The sequence below is a fragment of the Pempheris klunzingeri genome, chromosome 8 (assembly GCF_042242105.1).
Source record: "Pempheris klunzingeri isolate RE-2024b chromosome 8, fPemKlu1.hap1, whole genome shotgun sequence".
Taxonomy (NCBI): domain Eukaryota; kingdom Metazoa; phylum Chordata; class Actinopteri; order Acropomatiformes; family Pempheridae; genus Pempheris; species Pempheris klunzingeri.
Window position 1 is genome coordinate 26,498,275 of NC_092019.1, and position 21,288 is coordinate 26,519,562.

The 21,288-nt window shown below is 42.7% G+C and overlaps 1 protein-coding gene across 2 annotated transcripts in view; it reads right to left on the bottom strand.

The window, feature by feature from the left end:
- dyrk1b (dual-specificity tyrosine-(Y)-phosphorylation regulated kinase 1B) overlaps positions 1-21,288 on the bottom strand; it is a 51,839-nt gene that overhangs the window by 25,936 nt on the left and 4,615 nt on the right. The window contains exon 1 of one of the 2 annotated variants that reach the window (XM_070835512.1): positions 752-2,773. The exons of the other annotated variant lie outside the window; for it this stretch is intronic. Within the exon in view, the coding sequence (XP_070691613.1) occupies positions 752-854 (103 nt within the window). The 5' untranslated portion in view covers positions 855-2,773. Of the gene's footprint in view, positions 1-751; positions 2,774-21,288 lie in introns of those variants that run through there. 2 annotated transcript variants of the gene reach the window in all.

The following is a 21,288-nucleotide window of genomic DNA, read 5'->3' on the forward strand; positions in this document are numbered from 1 at the left end:
TGGACTGAACCCAGGACCTTCTTGCAGTGAGGAAATTAAAACTGAACTGCACCTTCAATTATATTTCTCTGAATTAAAACATACCATGCAAAAAGATTATTATTACTAGATTTGAACCCAGTCCAGCGCTTCTTTTCAGAATACACACTGAGTGGTCAGAACACCACTAATAATACTACAAAGTTTTGTTTTCTTTTGAACACAGTCGACCCACATCCATAAAACAACCTGAGGACCGCTGGTTGGACACCACTGGCATAGCTTAACAAACAAAGCAGATAGCTTTGTTTATCATATCCTACTTGTGTGTCATGGTAAAACTGCATGATCATGGTCCCCCAGTGGGGGCACAGCTCACACAACATTGTCACACATGGTCCCTGAGCTCAGTGTGTCCAAACGACTGACAGACACAAAACACACCTGTTCAACACTGTTCAAGTTAAGGCTGAAACCATGTTGATCAAAAGCCAAACTGTCACACACATACATGAAGCCTGCAACATCACCACTCAAGGCCAACACATGCTGAGCATCCTGACACACACACACACACACCATCGAGACATATTCACTGCAACACACCCAAACTCTGCGAATCACTGACAGCAACTAAATAACTATCACACCATACTGACAAACCACACACACAGACACAAATGAGGGCATCAACACACACACCTGTAGCCAGTTCCACTACATTATTTACGCAGTTTTTAATCAGTGATATTGTGTGTGTGTGTGTACTGACTCTTGTTCTTGCGCAGCAGGGCAGAGGTCATCCAGGGTTCTGATTGGACCATCCTGCAAGAGGGCACAGTCTTGTCCTCCACGGATGATGATGTGATCACCATGGAAATGCTTGGCAATTGTTCAATCCAGCAGGGAAATACTGTCAATCAAAACACCTTGACAGAAGCGAGCTTGCAGAGCTCGTCTAGATGACTGTCATCAGAAGTGTTTTCAATCCCAGAGTTTGCTTCAACAGCTTACATCCAACTAAATTAATGAATCTTGAAATGGCGGGAAACTGACCAACCAATCAAAAGGCACCTTCTTCTCTGGCTTGTTTCTTTTTTCTAATTTTTTGTGACTGTGGTTTCTAAGGCAACCAACTGGTGTACAGGCAGCTTGTCTCTCTGGAGTAAAAATATAAAGGGTGTAATCTCTGTCTTCTGAGGAGTTACACTATAGATATAGAGCTCTCATTCTATATATATATATTCTGTTTCTCTGTGAGTCTGGGGGTGGGGGGGGGAAGAATATTTGGTTAGTCAAGTTGTTTTTTTGTTTCGTTGCTTTCGGCAGTTTCATGCATTCTGTCTGTGTGCTGGAGGTTCGTACTGCTCCAGATCGCTGGTGACTGATGTGTTTTAAGGAGCCAAACATAGGCCTTTTATCTGTTACAGTAGGTTAACAAGTGGCTCCTCTGATTAAGAGCTAGAGCTAAAAGTCCAGGGGGTAAAGGCATAGACTCTGCTTGCTAGGAAAGATTCACTTAGTCCAGGGCAGAATTACCCAAAAGTACACAGCTAGTAGTTCTTCAGACATCTTAGTTGGAATCCAGGACAGGGTTCTGTGTCCAGTGCAACCTTAACCAACAGAATACAGTACAGACTCCATGCTCAGAGTGCTTCCATGAGATCTTGTATTCTTTAGCAAAATAAGTTCATCCAATTGTTGTTATTCTTCCAGACTACATGTAAAATCAATGAACTAGCTGTAAGTCAAGTCTGTGCTAACCAGGCTTGCCCAGCATACTGCCAGGTGGGCTGAGCAAGCTAGTGTGACAGAAGGGGTGGAAGAGGAGGAGGCGGAGGGGAGTTGGGTTTCCAGCTGCCTGCTTTTACCCCATCCCTTCCACTAAAAATAGCTCCAATTACTGGCGCTTTCTGGGGGGACTCGTCACTGGACAGAGCAGGGCAGTGTATAGTGATGTTATCACTCAGATTAATCCAGTGACACACACAGCCCTCCACTGGCAATGTCACAGAGCCTGTCCAGCCAGGGGTCCACAAAGTGTGTGTGTGTGTGTGTGTGTGTGTGTGTGTGTGTGTTGCAGTTGGTCTCTCAGCTTCCCTTCAGCCACTGCTCTCAGCAGAAGATGGTTGGCTGGCCTCTACCAAAGGAAGAAGGAGCCCTTTTAAAAAGCCAGACAATAATGGAGTCCCCAGACTGTGCAGGAGGTCCCTGTGACAGGCAGCCACACAAACACAGGAAAACAGAGCAGTCCACGGAGACCTGGAGGTCCACACCGACGGAGTATCCACAGTCACGGGACAGAGCAGGGACGCTGCTGCTGTGCTGCTCCCCTCTGTCCCTGGGGGGGACGGTGAGATGCAGTACGTGGGGCTAGATGCAGATGTTTCCCATGCTGAAGGAGCAGACAGAAAAAAGCGCTGGGGCCTACATTATTTCTCAGCACTCCGACACGCTGTCCAGTTCACCACAGCACCGCCCGACCCAGGAGCGAGTCCGCATCTGAGGTAATCACACTCCTGTCACCCTCCAAACGCTGTCAGGAGCCACAGCGAACCACAACGTGAGTCTGGAAGTGAACTACAGAAACCGGATCCAGTGAAGTTCCTGAGCTTGTCGTCAGGCGCCTCTGATCGCTTCTTGACGCGCCTCCTCTTCGCCTGCTTTCGCTCTTCTTTCGCGCACTTTATGTCCTCCTTTATTCGTCCTTCTCACAGTTGAGGCAGATTTTTTATTCCTTCAAGATGGAAACCTTCACAGGGGCGATTTGGACTCATGTTTGTCGCCCGTTTCCCTCCCCCTGCTTCTCCGTTAGACGGAATCTGTGCTGTCTCCCACACGGCTCCCCCACCCTGCCGTGGGGACTGTACCAAGTTCCTGAGGCAGGGGTCGGAGCTGCCGTGTCTGGGCAGGCTCACATTGTCCCGCCGAAGCCACCACAGATACACGTACAGGACGAAAACACGGCGCTGGTCTTTCTTTTACATTTTCACAGGCAGCACTCGGGGGCCGGCTCATTTTAGGAAGCCTTGTCAAAAAGCGGTGCGAGTTAGCGGGACAGTAACCTTCCACCTGGCCGCAGTAGTCTGCTCCAGCAGCCCTCTTCTGTCCTGTCCATTTATAGTAACAGCGGGATATATATACTGGAACTTTATATACACCATGCACACACAACCTTTACTAAAGCCCTCACACACTTTGGGGATGAAGCTCTGACAAAAGACCAGCTCATTATTACTTTTCTACACATCTACACGTTTGAAACTTGACAGAATGACATTCTAAAATACATGTAACTGTATTCTAAAGGTTCAAACATAGTTTTAATTAAAAGTAAACTACACACACATATGTTTATTATATTTTATATATATATGTGGAGGAGGAGGGGTGGGGGGCAGAGACCCACAGAGAGAAACACCTTTAAACGTGTCCTGATGTACAACAGATGTATGTCTTCACACAAAGACTGCCTTTCTAATCGCAGCGATCGTTACTCAATAAAGAATTCGTTCTCAGTGGACCGACTTTAACACAGCGGGCATAGATGTGACATGATTACAGCCTCTGGTGTGATTCTGACCTGCGCCAGGAGCGGACAGCTATCTCTTTTTATTGCTATGTGTGACACACAAAGGCTCATGTAGTTCTTGCAGTCTTTCAAAATTCCAACTTGTGTGTAGCCGGGCAGGCGCGGCCTCTCCACCCTCACTCAGCAGGCTCCCTCCACGGGCCCTGTTGCTACCCGACGCTACGGCAGCTGCAACGCCATTGGCTACATAAAGTCCCGTCCCTGGCTGTGATTGGATAGCGGATGGGACTGTAGGAGGGGCGTTCGGCTTAGTTTCCCAGTGTGCCTTCAAACGGCGCGAGGCAGGGATGACGCGGAAATAGTTTGAAGATGTCAGGTAGAAATGGAAGAGGGGAGGTGGGTGGATGGGGTGGATACAGGCGGGGAGCGGGGGGAGAGAGCGGGGCAGAAGGCTAACATAAGCACATGGTCACTGAGTGACTCTCCACAGCTGAGATGTGTGACTGCTCTTCACAGCCCAGCCAAACATAAAAGTTGTTACTGTTGCTATCCGAGCATTCCGGCTAAATCAGGCACAATGCTGCCTGGGAACAGCTCAGCACACACAGTGTCATAGACCAGCTGACAGCTCCTTAAAGGAAAATTCCCCTTAAATACAGCTCACACTGCAGTGACAAATGTGTGCCAATGGACGGCTTTTTCCCTTCAATGAGATCTTAACATATAATAAAATGAAAAAAGGGCCGGTCACGCTTGCTTACTGTAATTTCCTACTGTACAAAGGTACGCCCCCCCCCCCCCCCCCCCTCCTTGATAGTCCTGCACTGACGCACATCAGAGCCCGTCTGGGGACAGGATTCAAACAGCAGTCCACTTTGAACAAAACAGCTTCTTCCATTGTCTTGACTATTGTTTACTGCTGCAGCTTCCATCTTAATTTCTATACTGTCATACATCATATAGAAACACACTTTAAGCCCCCCATGCTGCTCCTCTATTCTCAGTGTGTGAGCCTTAATGCAATGATACTGCACATAAAGCACTTTAATGACACGCTGCAGAAACAATATAGTTTGTTAAAACTGAGTTAAGTGTTACTGAGAGATCTTTAATTTATTGGTACATTTTTTTAGAATGCAAAACTGAGCTAAACTCCAAGGCAGTCAGTGCATTCAGGGTCTGTAATGTCCCTTGACCCTTGTTCCTGCAGCCTTCCTCAGTATCTCCTCCAGCTTGAGGCTCCAGAACCCATGGTTGAAATCACTGCACTCCCACACACTGAAAAACAGCTGACCAGTCACAGCTAAGATAAGACAGCATGGCCTAATGACATGCTATAATTATAGAGCTGGTATTAAAGTGATCTTTCTCAGAGATGTAACATTATCGAGTCATACAGCACATCAGTGATGCAGGTTAATGTGGTAATCACATGCAGATATATCAATCAATCAATCAATCTTTATTTATAAAGCGCCAATTCATAACAAATGTTATCTCAAGACTCTTTCCATAAAGAGCAGGTCTAGACCAAACTCTTTCATTCATAGAGAGACCCAACAATTCAGGAATTCAAAATTAAGGATTCAAGACTCCCCACATGAGTAAGCATCAGGCGACAGTGGCAGGAAAAACTCTCCCATCACTACAGGTGATCCCCTGGCGACAGGTCTGTCTGGTCTGAGGCCAGGAGCGTGTCACAAAGGTCTCGTGCATGCCACACACACACACACACACACTCTTTTTCAAAGGAAAAGTGTCACATTTTAGTGACTGTCTGTGTGATTGCCACTCAGCAGCTCCACTATGATCCCAACTAAACAACTTGCCATGTGTTGAAAGGTTTAGATACAGCGCTGGGTGCGAATGCCAGGACAGTGGTTGGATCTGATGGTCTGTCTGTCCACACCAGCTGATGCTTTGATACAAGGAATTATAAATAAGGTGCAAGTGACCACTTTATCAAACAAAATATCCATCCATCGTAAAAAAGCATTCCATCACATTTCCACACAATTAACACTCATTTCAACTACTGCATGCTATTTCTGATTCTGATAACTGCTGAGTTGATTCAGGCCCAAACACACTGTTACTTAGTTTCTAAATATGCTAAACTTTACCATCAATACTTCCTCCTGTCTATTAAAACGTGTTAATCTTCCCGTTTAACTAAAAGGGTCATAAGGAGAGAAAAAGATGGACGGACTGTGGTTAACTTTAGCACATGTAGCACCACAGGCACTGGCCTTCTTTGTCTTGACTGTACACGAACTGACAGTTAGACCATAAGAATTACCTTGTAGTAGTCTTTTTACCTATGGGATGTTAGCAGTCATATTTACCGAAATGCTTTGACTTTAGTTTAAAACTGTTGATTTCATGAAAAAATGTGCAAATGTGACAGTGAAAATGAGAAGATCTCACAGGAATACAGGGAACAGATGGTTAACACCTAAAAGCCTGTAAAGCAGCACTCCTGACCAGTGGTAGGAAATTGTGAGCAAAGTGAAAAGCAAGCAAACTGATCTTGAACAGAGTCTGAACATTTGACTTTACATTTGAAGACCATTTGATAGATTGTTTAGGCATACATGCACATTCATTTTGATATATGTCAAGTACATTTCTCCAGTGGGCATGCCTGCCCTCAGATCCACAGCGGGCAGGGATGCTGGAGGAGGCTGGCACAGACGAGCAGACAGAGCTTACCTCTACGTCAGCCACCAGCCTACTGTGTGCACATGGAGAAACATGGAGTCTACTGTGTCTCTTCTCCCATGCCATGTACACCCCACAATTACGTCAGCTCCACAATTACCTGACAGAAGAGCAACAGGTGAGAATGTGTGTGTGTGTGTGTGTGTGTGTGTGTGTGTGTGTGTGTGTGCTGGGGCAAACAGGACATTCCTATAGTACAAAAAGGTTTTTTTTAGTTTGTTCACTAAAAGAAGTATGTTTACCACAACCGCAACACACCAAAAGCCCTTCCACAACAATTATTATTTAAAAAAACATATATAGTATAATCAACATGTTGGACAGAATGAAGTACAGCATTTATATCTTGTCCAAAAATCACTGAACTAATATTTTGGCATCTATCAAAAATCTATTTATTTCATTCAAAACAGTTAACAACACAACAGAAATGATTTCAAATAATTTTCTGGAATTTCATGTTTTATTGACATATTTTAGACTTGAATTTAAATAAAGATAGTATTGACATTGATTAATATACTATCCAAAGATAGTCATTTGCAGTAATAGATACATGCACACTGGTTCGTATGATAACTTCATGTGTTTACAGCTACAACATAAATCAGTATCTTAATCCATTTGTCTTTACATTGTTGGTGCTCGGAAACTAGCATTTACAGCAGTTTAACACTCCTGCAGAGCTACAGTAGCTTTGTTAAAATAGATTTTTAGCATTATTATTTATTTATTCCGTTTTTTCTTTACCCATTTTCATTGATTTCAGCTTTTTGATCTGCTATCTTTTAAAGCTCATTATAAGGTCAGAGCCTGATTCAGTGCATTGTTGGATTGTTGGGTAGTGATACAGCATATTTCACTGGCAGAAAAGCAGCTTCCTGACAGGGGACTTAAACAGGCTGTGGAATTAGATGCAGTCCTTTCCTCTTATCTGTTTAGCCCATTTCTCTTCTCTGTTGACAATTCTGAAACTCAAGAGCTATGGCTACATTAGTGAGTATGTGAATACACGTTAGTAATTCCCTTCACAGAGTTACTGCCTGGCTTCCACTAAATCACGTTCAGCTGTACTAACCAGACAGCGGAGATTACAACAGCAGAGCGAGGAGGCAAGCAGACTCTGAGACTCACGTGCCTTGCAGCAAAATTCCACCCGGCAACTATACACTGTACCATGGCAACAGCCTTGCCATTGGTCCCCGGTGCGTTTTCAAATGACCAATGGGATGGCCAGCCGCGGGTGATGCTTGTTGCTAGGTAAACATGATGCAGAGGAAAGATAGAGGAGCAGAATTACCATGCTGCTACTGCAGGGTGCTTTCAGCAAGGAGTGGAGGAGCACTTCACACTCAGAGATACCCTTCTCACTTGGCGGTGCCAGAGAGACAAAAACAAAAAGAAGCAGGAATGACACAGGCAAAGAGGAAGAAAATCTAAGACTGGGTTAAAGCCTGTGGGAATGGTGCAGCCAATGTTCTGCATGCACAGATGCTATTAATGTACATTTAGCTTGCCAGCAGGGAAAGTGAGCTTCAAAATCAAATGAGCAACCCACTCTCAATCACCTTTCCCAAACAAAACATATTGATATGATTTACTGACTCACTGGATTTCAATTAATAAAAAAAACTTGTTGAGAACGGTGCTGCCTCGAAACACAGACCGAGTTAGCACAGTTAAAACATCAGCCACTGCTGGAAATAAATCAAAATGAACAATATCAAGTTGGGATAACACAAGAGCATATAGTCTGTAGTGACTTATTATTACCATTAGTTAGCAGCATCAGTCAACTGTAAGACATTGTGCAATCAGCCTGCCAGACATCATGACACACAGTACAGTGTATGCGTGACAGTACTGCCATGCCCGCTCATACCACCCTCCTCTGTAGTGATTTAGTTCCTTCAAAGTTCAGACAGGCTCTTATTATCCACACTCAAAACTATTAGAATATTAATGCTGCGTTTCTACTGTAGCTTACAGTTTGGGAACCTGACCTGCAAATGACCTCATTACAGGATCCTACAGTTCTCATGACCCCTGCAATGAATTCTGGTCCAGTGTTTATTTTAGTATTACACGTTTCTGTATTCCATTTAACTTGTTAAAAACATATATCAAATGTCTATGTCTCTATATGTATATCCATACACACACACACACACATATGGTAAGTAGGTACATGTATATTTACTTGAATTTAAACTTCACACATTTTTATTTAAAAGGACATCATTTTTAACCTTTTTAACCCTGACACTACCGGAGCCATTGTTCTTCAACAGAAGCGCCTGTCCAGTGGTTGAACAGCTCTACAAACCTCCCCCCGCACCATTCAGTGTCCAAACTGGGGGCTGTGTACGGGCAGGATCAGCAAAGTCAATAGGGAAAAAATGATCTAGGACCACAAAAAGCTAAGAGACAATGGTAGAGCATGGGTGAGAACACGTCAGCCTTAGTCGGTCAGTCAACAGATGAAGAGAATGGAGGGAAGGTTGTGATCTGAGAGGATTCACAACCGATCCTGAACTTGCTTTCAAAACAAATGCACACACTACCTAGATCAAGACATTAACAACAGTAGCTGCTGGTGCTCATGGGAAATGCAACCCACGTTGCGGTACACCACCACCTCCGTCCACAGGGGCCGCTATAATCAACACAAAGTGACAGCTGCTTGTAGTAGCTTTAATAAACATCTGACATTACTTTAAAGCCAGTGCTGCAAGTGAACTGTTCCATGTTAAGAGTTGATGTCTGAAAACACAGAAACAGCTGCTGTAACCAGCTGCTGATCAACTACATCAGCAGCTATCAGTACCTTTATTCATATAAAAATCCACTGTCCGCAATTGGAAATCCATAGTTCACACAAAATCACAACTTGTAATACGAGAGAGGTGAGGCAATGGTGAGCTCACAGAGAATCATCCCCTCGGCTCTATAGACCGTTTTAGCTCATTGTGGCTTTACAGCCCAGTTGTATCATTTAGTCTGGCTATTCCAATGCGGTGACTTAAAACAAAACAAAAAAAGTAAAACTGATGTCTTTTTCAGCAGTGAATGAGGTTTACTTTTGAAAAATAAATGGACTTGCACAGTTTGTTTGCAAACGTCCATTTCTTGGAGGTTTCTAAGGTTGAGGACCATCTGTGTTGGAGGGACAAATGTTGTACATACAGAGCCTTGGGTCAGCCTGGCCCTCTACTGGACAAGTATGTAAAATAGACCGTTGTCATATCAATAATCTGGCAACTCTCACTTTTTGAATATGAAAGTAATGAGACCAAAGCATCAACAATAGATGGTTCACAGATACAGTGAGTGTTTTAAGCATGCAGCAAACACTGGTGCATTTCCACAATATTACTCTACATGGTGTCTCAGTTGGCTGTGATCAGAACATACTTTAGTCCACAGCTACCACTGAAATTAATCTGACATGTTTTTCAAGAATCTCCGTCCATGAAACTAAGAAATTAGATATGCAAAGCAGGAAAAAAATCTATTGCTAATATGCCACCAGATGCACAAGAGCCAAAAGCCTTCACCTCATGCAACATCAGTCATGTATCATCATACTTCAGCTGGGAACCAGCTCTGTCCAAAGTTTGGCCGCCTTTACACGTCATCATTTATGTAAACAAATGTTCACAAGCAATGTGTTGTCATTGTAACGTTTGTGGTCTTTGACAAGGTGGACCTACGGAGAACATCTGAGGAGCTCTACCTCTTTTACTGAGAACCAAAAGGTGCTCTTCTTGTTGATGGGTTTTTAGTGTACTTATACCAACTAAAACACAGAATGGTCTGACAACACACAACCATTGGATCATCAACATGTCACGTTCAGTAAAGCTGAAAGCTGGTGCCAACACTAGCTTCATCCCTGTTATAGCAAATGGGTTCAATTAGGTCACTGTTCTGCGTTACAGCCAGTCCATATGAGCCTATACAGCTTTGGTCTAGCTGTAGTCAAGACTGGAATAACATGTACACTCACACACACGCAGGCACTGTTGCCAGGCGAGACATAGTCAGGTTCAGTGCGAGACCCAGAAATAGAGTCCCAGTAAGGACAGGTGGAGGGGCCACTTGCAACAACCCCCGCTTCCAAATTACCAGCACTAAGGGAGAGGTGGGGGGACAGAGAGGGACAGACTGACAGACCTGAAGTGAGAAGAATAAACTAAGGCCGCACAAGCTGAGAGGCTTGACCAGAAAGTGGATCTCATAACGGTGTACGTAACAGATGTTACTGGCTGTTCATTCAGAATTTGGCCTTTTAGTTGGACATGTTTGGACTGAGTGAAACGTGTGTGAGACAGGAGACACATATTCCATGTCATAGCATGAATCACTCCTTTGAGTGCCTGTAAGCGAGGACACATTCAGGACCTTATACTTGACTTCATAGCTAACTGGACACATTTGGTCTAATTCAGCAAAACATTGAGGTCCACAGTTTCATTTGACCGTCTGCCTGTGTGACGTCAAATGACTTTAGTAAGAATAAGTTTAGGCAAAACAAAAAGTAAACAAAAATGAAGGGAGAAAATAATCAGACCTCAAATGCATATCACAGACTTCCTCAGCCATGGAGTTTGCCCAGTTCTCAAGGAAACAATGACAAGTGATTAAACTCTTGGGTTGGCTCACCCTCCAGTTTCGGCGGTTCGATCCAGAGTACGAGCTTAAACCAGTTTGATTCAATGTGGAGTGACCAAACCAGCATTTGTCATAAATATGTCAAACTGAAAAGTAGCCTGCATCAGCAACCTGTGCCAGTGGTGCTGAATCCGCCCTGTACTGCATTAATAATAAGCAATATGACACAATGATTCACATAAAAATCACACAAAATCCTTGGGACTTTAGATGGTGTGTGCACATGACAGACACAAAGGTTAGCCCCGTTAGCATCCAAGGCTAAAACATAGATCAGCTGAGCGTAGGACACGCCAGCTGTTAACTTTCACTTTCTTCATGACCCTGCTGGTCACCTCCTGTGAGCCTAGTTCCGTCTAAAGTTCAACATCATTTTGGTTATTTTGATGTCAGACATTAGAAGAACAGCTTTGGAGGCTTGGCTTTGCCAGTTCCTATGAAAGTTGCTCAGTGGCACATGTATCTAAAAAAGGTCGACTTCCCGGGTATACATGCCCAGATCCTCTGCGCATGGACATCCATGCCTCTGCATTGTGAGGCGCATATATCATGTGTCCGCTGACGTCTCTTTCACAATGCAAGTCTATGGGAAAATAATGTTTGGCTACTATGTCACACTGGCTTCAAAGCCTGGCGCACTTCCTGGGGGCTTGGTCCCAAGGACATATTATAAGAACTGGATACTGGACCGCCGCACAGCCTCGCTTCCATTTTTCCCCAAAGATCACTGCTGTGACAGAGACGTCTGTAAAACTGCTGACAGAACGCCTCCAGCTATTCGCATGGCCAATTATTCTTCTCTTTAAAATGTATATTTGTATCTTTTTTTGCTTAATGATGTCACCACTGTGCTACAAGTCCTTCAGCAGAGCAGCTGGGCCAGAGGCATGATGGGAGGAACACTACTGTGCATATTCAGTGGGCCACATAACCTGGAACCTAACCCGGAGGCCAGAAACTTTTTTTGGCCAGAATTGGCGCCATCTTTGCCTTCGGTATCCACTTCATAATACATCCATGCTTGGTCCGGATTGTTGCTGCTACACTATGCTTTCATTATGTTCCACTCAAGAGAGGCTGAGTCACATGGGGTAAAATCTGGTGTTCATGGTCCAGTCTGATCTTATGCTTGATATAAAACTGGTTTAAAAAATGCTTACAATCGGCCGAAGCCTATTAAACCCCATCCTTATTTCTGTACAGGACCATTGGGTTTACCCTAATGTGCTCACATCTTCTGCAGGTGCTTCCTCTGCTACTGACACTCTCAATGGCTTTCCTTACTTCTACCTCAACTGAGAGTTCAAAGGTGTTCACCTTTTACACTTCAACTGACATTTCAACTGCTTACGGTGCTTAGCAGGGATTCAGACCAAAAACAGCCCTGTATTAAAGAAGTAGAGAAGGTGATGGGGTTCGTGATGAGACAAGGAAATATTTTCCAGGAAGCCCAGTTTGAGGAACCGAAGTGCTAAAAGTTTATCAGTCACTAAAATACTTACATGAGATAGAAAGACTTTTTAATTAATCCATTGGGAATGTGCATTTGATTGGACAATGCTGCGCTTGCTGGATGACACTGTCTTACAGCAAAAGTTGTTGCTTTGCTGGGGCTAAGTTGGCAACGACAGACTGGTTCCATTCAAATGAATGAGAGGGCTGCCCTTCAACACAACTACTTTTAGCAGTTATGGCAGTGACAGTCAATGGTTACACAAGCTGAGGAACGTTTTTTTTACATACATGTATGTGTGTGTACATCACAGGAGACCCGTTTTCAAAAATATGCTGTCAAACAATTGTATATGAACTTAAATATAGTTCCTTTGTGTTGATTCTACAGGAGTTCTGTGATTTTACTTAAATACTCATTACAAGCTTTAGTCATGAGAAAAAATGCAATTAATCACAATTACAACAGATTGGGTGATTCATTTTTAAATTAATTCTTTTCATTGATTAACAGCCCTGATATATGCATATATATATATACAGACACATGTAAATGGTAAACCCTATGATAGCTGCCGATAATACTGCTTTTTCAGTGGGTGTTTGACTGACAGGGTTGGGACTAATTCTGTGCCTGACTTTAATGGATGAGATCTCAAGGTACAGCTGGAGGGAGAGGTGCCTCTCTACTCTTTGCAGATGATGTGGTTCTGTTGGCTTCATCAGACCTCCAGCATGCACTGAGGCGGTGGATTGGTCCATCTGAGTTGGGAGTGAGATGTTGCCAAAAGTGAAGGAGTTTAAATCCCTCCTGTACAAGAGTGAAGGTAAAATGGAGCAGGAGATGGAGACAGATCGGTGGGGCACCAGTAATGTGGGCACTGTAGCAGCACGGCATTATTTTTAGAAATAGTTTCATATCTACTTTTCCTAAAATACGGTCAGGACAGGTTAATTGTAATCCAGGACAGTATTAGAATTCTTAAATTGTTTGAAACTCACCTTTTAATAACAAAAACAAGCTATGTAAAATCAGCTAGTTGTGTCCCAGGTTTTTATCAGGCAGACCAACATTTCGGAAATGTTGTCCTGGGAACACAAATTGACACTGGGTCACATGACTGCACCAGGGTGTTTAGCAGCTGTCACTTAGGGACTTCTAGAATTAAATTCAAGGATAAAGCTGTACGGGGAAATTTCCAGAACATTTAAAAGGTCTGTGACACCTGTGTTACCAATTTAAAACTGCACCTTTAATGGGTTTAAGAGGCACTGCTGATAAGCAGACTTCTTATTTCATTTTCTGATGCACTATTTGTGGAGCTAACTGCCACAGCTAACGTTAGCTGCTGGCTAAGATGGAGTTCAGAGTGATTTCCACTGTTTTCACACTTTAGAAGAAATTAAGCATATTTTAAAAGCACATCAGTGTCTACATTTATGTTGTTTGTGATTTCTATTATGCAACTTAACTACTCTATGAACTCATTATTTTGGTTGGTTATGAATGAAAGTGTCAGTGTGAAATCAGAGAGAACAGAAGTGTGTGATTGGAGAGTTGAGTTGATGAGCTCAAAGCCTTTACTTGAACTGTGACTCTTCTCTGAAAAATACTCAGGTCTTTTAATGTGTGCACAGTTTGCTTTTTTAGTTAGTTATTTCCTAACTGAATCTATGGATCTACATTCTAACTTCATCTTATCTTGGGTCCCATCTGCTTATGGTTCACAGTCCAGTGCATGCTGTCAGAATCTGCAGCCATGTCCTGTGTTCCATTTCACTATGGTGCCCTATGCTCTGGGCTACAGCCTTTGAACCCTTCAGAGTCTGGTTGTGCGGATGATGAAGTCCACAACGCTAGCAGCACCTCCAGTAGCAAAACAACCGGTCCACTCTGCACAGCTACGTGCACTGAACAGGGACGCCCCCCAACAACGCTTCAAGCAGGAATACCAGGAGCAAGCACCTGTTTCAAACAAGCACACACTCTGGATGGCCGCACCCTGAACAGGCTGTACTAGTTCTTGAATGAATTTCATAGGAGCCATGTAGTTTTTAAAAACCACTATCGTTTAACAGTAGATAATGATAAGGACTGCTCTTCTTCTTTCCACTGGAATTGTGGGAAAAAATGTGACTTAACTCATTAAAAAAAACAGGATTGTCATTTTGGATAATGGCTAATGTTTTCTATGTCACAATACATACTGCTGTGTTCTGTGTTTAGATCAAAATTAGCACTGCATGAAAATATGCAGCAAATCATCCATTTCAATGAAGCAGCCCCTGCATCTGTAACCCCACTGTGCAGTGGGGTTACAGATGCAGGGGCTTCCTCACAAAAAAAAATTGAACTGCAACACAATGCAATGTCATCCTGCAGTTTCCCTGGCAATTGTTGCAATGGAGGATAAAGCCTCATGTTCGCTCCAGATAAACTTAAGAATGAATTTTTGCACCGAACACAGACTGTGAAACAAATGAGTCTTTCAGTGTAGTAGTGCTTCAAAGGAAGGGCTATATAAGTTATATTTGTGCAAAATTGACATTTTAACCACAGAAACAGATTTTTCGTGAGCAAGCGTGTCAAGAAATTAACAAAGAGCAATTACCAGAGAAAAACAAAAATGTACTCTTTGCTATATACATTTATTATTTTTCCTACCATCTACTTTGTCAAGTTGAGCAAGAGCACAGGCAATCCCTAGAACAAAGTGTTACAGTGTGCCAGCTTGCAGCTAGAAAATTGGAGGAAGTCGTTTCAGATGGCTGCTTTGTCTCCAATCTGACCGAAGGTAGAATTATCCTAACTAGGAGGGTAAGGGAGCACCAGAGGAACAGGAAGAAGCTCCACAGTCTCACATAAGTAGTTTATACAGTTTAACTTCCACAACTAGTTTTATGAACTTTAAATTCTGTCTGCTATCTCGGCAGGTTGCAAATTTCCGTGATATGTGCAGTAGCTAACTAAGCTCGTCACCTCGGGGATTAGCTGTCACACAGCCTGGCCATTAAAATCTTGTAGTTCCTTCAAAAACTTAAACAGTCACCAATTTTTCTTTATTATTAAACATAGTAGCACAAATGCCCATTTGTGAGTCCATTATTTATACACCCGACCTACTAAAGTCTTTAGTTCATTTAAAACTGCAGGCACAAGAACAGAAAAATGGGTGTTGGGAGCAAAAACTGGTTGTTCTATCCAGTGTAGCTTATCACAGTGGACAACAACTGACACTGCATGGGACGCCTCACAATGTCCAACAGAATGTCTTCAGTGTCAGAATTCTTTTCTCCTTCTCTAGTCTACTTTGACAATTTTCACAACATGCAGCATGAATATGACCAATGGGAGCAGAGTGCTCTATTGAGGTTGTGAAAACAAATGCGACGTCGCGTGCTAAGCTTTACTGAACGCAAGACAGCCAATATCATCTCTTTGCTTTGGATGCCATTGTTTAGTTGGCTGCGGCTGTGGCTCAGAGGTAGAGTGGGTCGTCCCTCAATCGGAAGGTCGGTGGTTTGATCCCCGGCTCCTCTGAGTCAGCATGTTGAAGTGTCCTTGGGCAAGACACTGAACCCTCCTGAAGCAGCTTCAGTGTGTGAATGTGTGTGAAAGAACAGTCTCCTCCACCTGAGATTCCTCCTGAATGAATGATGTGTGAATGAGGATGTGATGTAAAAGTGATTTGAGCACTCTAAATGACTAGAAAGGTGCTGTACAAATACAGACCATTTACAGACAAAAATAATGTGTAGCCTGAACCAAGCTTTACATTCTGTCAAGTTGAGTTAGCGCGAAGGCAAACCTGAGAGCACACAGGCCATATTCTGAAAGAGAGGCACATTTTGATCAGGATGCACACTTGACAGTGTGGATATGTGAGGTTTCTCCCCTTTTTGGGGGGATAAGTATGCTCTATGTTTTGAAACTGTGATTTGAGGTCTGTGGTTGATGTAACCAAGATGTGTGATGCTGCCATGAAATCAGCTAATTAACTATGGGACTGTGCCCTGTTTTTTTCTTTAGCCTAGATTTTGTTTACATTTGGCAAGTTGACACCATTAAAAGTATGCCAAATTAGCTATCAGCAGTTCCTGTTTGCAGTGTACCCATGCATGTACAGACGACCATCACTGGATTACTTTGATACTGAAGAAAACTTAAAAATTTAATGATTCTCAGGCAAACTCTGGAGCTCTAAAGAGCAGTCTTTATCTGTGATTTCTAAGCAGACTTACAGAAATGTATTCACGGTGAGCACATTTTGAAAGCAAGTGTGTAGAAGTGTGTACTCTTTGGTGATCCTGAACAACATGTATGGTCACAATGGCCATATTAATCCTACATGTTTGATATCCTCATTAGACAATATTGATGGATGGAGTACGATTGTGGTTTGGTTACATTCATGGCATATAACTGTGCCACTTTTACTTTTTAAATGTAATAGAATCACAGTGTAAGATTGCTTATAGTGCAACTTAAGGCCAACAGAAAAACTTGGCCTACCGTTGTGATAAAGCCTCTTTTACACATGATGATCCATCAGTGTAGGTCCAAGATGTGCCCGACCTGCCAGGTCTGCTCAGGGTCCTGCATTTACAGATGGTGTTACACATTATGATTGGCTGTACATTAGAATATACACTTCACACACTTCACTGTAGACATTCTCTATAGATCAAAACCTAGAAAATCTTAAAATCTGATCAAAGATCACGTATTTCATGGAACTAACACTGTAAATATGAACCTTATTTTGTAAATCTCTTTCTCTACAGTCAAAATTGGCTCTTTTAAATGGTTGTCTAACACGTGAGGACACAGCATCCATACACTACAGCAGCCTACATATAGCCAATCATAAGGTCATGATGTGTCATATCATCTGTAAATGTGGGACCCTGAGCAGATATATGCTGAGCACATCTGGTACCTACACCAACACTTGCTGTGTATGATGGGCTTTCACAAAACAATCCATTTTAACTGTTACCATGTTCCAAAAATGAAGTGGGGGGGCAGTGGGGAGGGAGAGACAATGACGCCACAGATCATGAAGCTGCAGGCAGGCACTGACTGAGTCAGTGAAGAAGAAACAGCACCACTTTCAACAACAATGGCTAACACATAGTGGTGGAGGAAGTAGTCAGATCTTAGTCTAAGTGAGAACACCACGCCATGGAAAGCAGCTCCTTGGCCACAACTCTGACTGCACATTTAAGATGTCTCAAAATAAACACAACCATCAGTAATGAAAACTGTAATGTAATGTAATGTAATGTAAACTCTGTTGTGGGGGTGTGGGTAGGTGTGAAACAAGTAAAAACTGGTAAAGGTGGAGCGCATTTCAATTTATTTCTATATATGTTGTGCATAACTTTATGAGACCAATGGAGCCTTATTCATATAACAGTATCATTATTTATTAATTTTAGCATGAAAGGGAAATGGAAAGTAAGTGCAAAAAACAAGTCACATTTGTACTTAAGTACAGTACTTAGCCACCGATCAATGGGATTATTTACGAATAGATATTAGTAGTGCTAACTGGGTCCTGAGTTAGTAACCAGGAGTATTGTTTATAACAACATTGACAAGTTTTAACTTGCTGGCGTTGAGACAGTCCCATTTTTAGCCTTGGAGCAAGAAGGCCTGACCGAGGATGCAACACTGACAAAAGTCACATTTCTAGAATGTTGAAAATGGAAGTGTTTCATGTTGCTGCTGTCACACACTAGCATTAAATCTAGCAACGTGAGCCCACACCTTCCAATGGTTTGCCCAGTCAGCCATGATGACTGGATAGCACAGAATGTAAACACGCAGTTATGCTACTTAAACTGTATCACTTTGTCATCATTAGGAGACGGTTAGGAATTCATACTGAACTTGATATTTGAAGGGGCAAAAGTAACCTAGCACTGCCCGACTGTGTTATACCAAAAATGCACTAACACATTGGCCTTAAGCTTGGGGTGAGCAGCAAACCTCAACTGTTGAGGCTTGTTGCAAATAGATGGAATCAAGTATCAAATCAACTTATCAGATCTGAATCCTTTCAGATCTCCATTTGTTGGCTGAGAAGGCAGAAACACTGCAGTTTTTAGAGCCAGTCCGATTCATGTTCAGAGCCTGTACCTACAACATGAAAATGAGATAGGCAGCATACATAGTAAATCAAATGTTGATGAGGTGTGATGTTGTGGGGTGTAAATCTTTAGCAATGTCACAATTCGAGTCAATTCCAATTCTTCGTTGTCTGATTGGATTCAGAATTGATTCTTGATTCAGCTCCCTCACACTTGTGTGCCAAACCATCCACTGGTGTCCTCAGTCCACTGAAATACAAATATGGAACATGACTGACAAAAGTTAGCAACTTTAATTAGTGAATTTATTCTTCTGAAAGCATGTGAATGACGTGCTGCGTCAGCCCAAGCGGCAAAAGCCAACGCTGTAAAAGACGCTGAGCGGGTACAGGGTTTGTGAGGTGAAATAGACTGAGCACCAAGTTAGTTTCTTCACCCCAGAGTTGGTTTGAAGTGTTTAATGCTTCATTGTGTGTTGGTCAGATGATCTGATTTGTTGCTGCTGATCTAAAATGTGTCTCTGGCATAGAAAGTTCGCAATATACTTCACAGTTGTTTTGCAAAAGGCTATTCATTAAATCGCAGTCATTAAATCAAAAAATGCTGCAACTGCTCCTTTTTTGATGTTGAGATAAGTTGAGTGTGCACACTGCAGATTGTCCAGGTGCTGCACTGTCCTCGTTTTTTCTGTTCGATCACATTATTTGCAAAAATTTTGAAAAGCGATTTGACATTTGCGAACCGCTTGATAATCACAGGAGATGAGAATCAAGATTCTTAAGTAAATCAGTTTTCTCACCACTTCTAAGCAGTAGTCCATTGTACATGCTACTTACTCCAAAGGACCTAAATGTTTCTATGATAGAAATCAAAGTGTAACTGGGAGATTAATTGACATGAAGTGTTCAGCTGATCAGTTCTCTAGAGGAGTCTCACAATGCTGCGTCACAGTTGGTTGTTATACAGACACCTGACCGGCTGGGAGACACCAAATTAATCCCATTCATTTGAATTCCTACGTAATAGCTGGCTACATTAGGTACCTTCAGCCTTGGCAGTCCTGTGAACTCTGACGTGAATAGTTAAATATGATAACCCCGAGATTCCACCAGGCACGTCAGTGTTTTGTTCCGTCCTCTGTGCAACTTCTTGCCCCACCTGAAGCTCTTCACAAGCACAGCGTGGCTTTGCCTGGCTGATTAGCTGACTTGCTCAGATTTTGTTGATTTGGACATTTCCCGTGATTTCCGTGCTTCCATAATGAGCAAACAAGCTCCATTTCTTTATCTGTCTGGTTTAAATGCGTTTCTTGTAGGCATTTCCAACTTTTTTGTGTTGTTACCTTATAGACTGCAGGGTAAAGTGAAAGTGTTTCTCCACTTCCAAGATGAACCTCTCATTGTCCATGGTGTTAAAAACCCTGTAACTGGTTGACTGGTTGACACCAGTTATGAAATAGTACACATGTGGTGATGTGATATACGATCAGGAGTCTGCACGGGGTGTTTTATTTTGAAAACTGATAGGATTCTCTATGTGGTTTCTATGTCTGACTTCCTGCCTGGCTCATCTGCTCTGTGCTGCTTAACGTGGTGCTTCTGGTGGAATCTGAAGAATTAACTAGAATGCGTGCAACAGTGACGTGCGGTGAGGTTCGTGGCTGGTGAGACACTGACTCTTTCAGTCAGATTTACAAATATATGAACCCAATAGAGTAGCTTAAATTCACCATTCAATTGGCAGCTTACACAATGAAAGTATATACTGCAGTGTATGCGTGGTCTTACCTTTACTTGTAAATGAAGTCCATTCGCTTACCCTTCTGGACAAAATCTCTGACTTTGTTGTAAAGCATTGGTCTTCCATTAATTATCACTTCCTGTTTTGATTGAAAGTTCAGTTTTGATCAATTTTGTAGTTTAGATATGGAATCTTCCATGTTTGCGGTCAGAACAAAATCTAAAAATGTATGAACTTACTGTAGTGCCATTGACTGCGTAGAACAAGCAGAAACCCGTGGGCTCACGCACGCCCCCTTCTGTGAGGCAGAGGAACTGGCTGCTGCACCTCATGCTTTTTAGTGCGGTTTTATGTCAGATCAACAAGCCTGAATTATACACATTCGTGAAATACGTTAACTATTCTATAGAAAGTGATGACATACAATAGGCGTCAACAAACTTTACGTTGGTGACAAACAGTGAGAAAGCAAAAGACATGTGCTCACACCCAGTTTGTGAGGGATTGTGCTAACTGAGAGGAGGCTCAGCTCGTCTCAGCCTCCCCTTGAGTGTTTCCCCTCTAATTGAACAGGAAATATGCAAATTCAGCGATTTTGATTTAAAATAATAATATTAATATTTATTTTATTTTACCATTATTTGTTTTTTACTTTTCATGATGACCCCCTGACCACACGTCCCTGGGGTGCAATCAGCTCTGACGGGCACGTTATAGCCAGTACAATGCAGACACACCTGATGGAGTTTAGTAGTTAGTTATATATGCACCTGCTGCAGTTAATGGGAAAGTTTCTTGTAGAGAATCTAAGGGATGCTTGTGCAAGAGGGACAAACTGAAAAAAGACTGCACAGATTAGAACTGTGGATAGCTAACAATAGGTCTGATATCCCCCTGATGCCAAGAAACAGACACCGCAGGTTAACCAACGTGTGGACCAGCCTGCTCCGTCTCTGCTCAAATTGATGAGTCAAGAAGCTCCACTTAGTAGGGACGCCACAGTGAGGACACCACTTAAGAAAGTCTTTTACTTATGACACCAGATATTTTACAACAAAAGGTAACACCTCCCCCCCAACCAACCCTACCGCTGC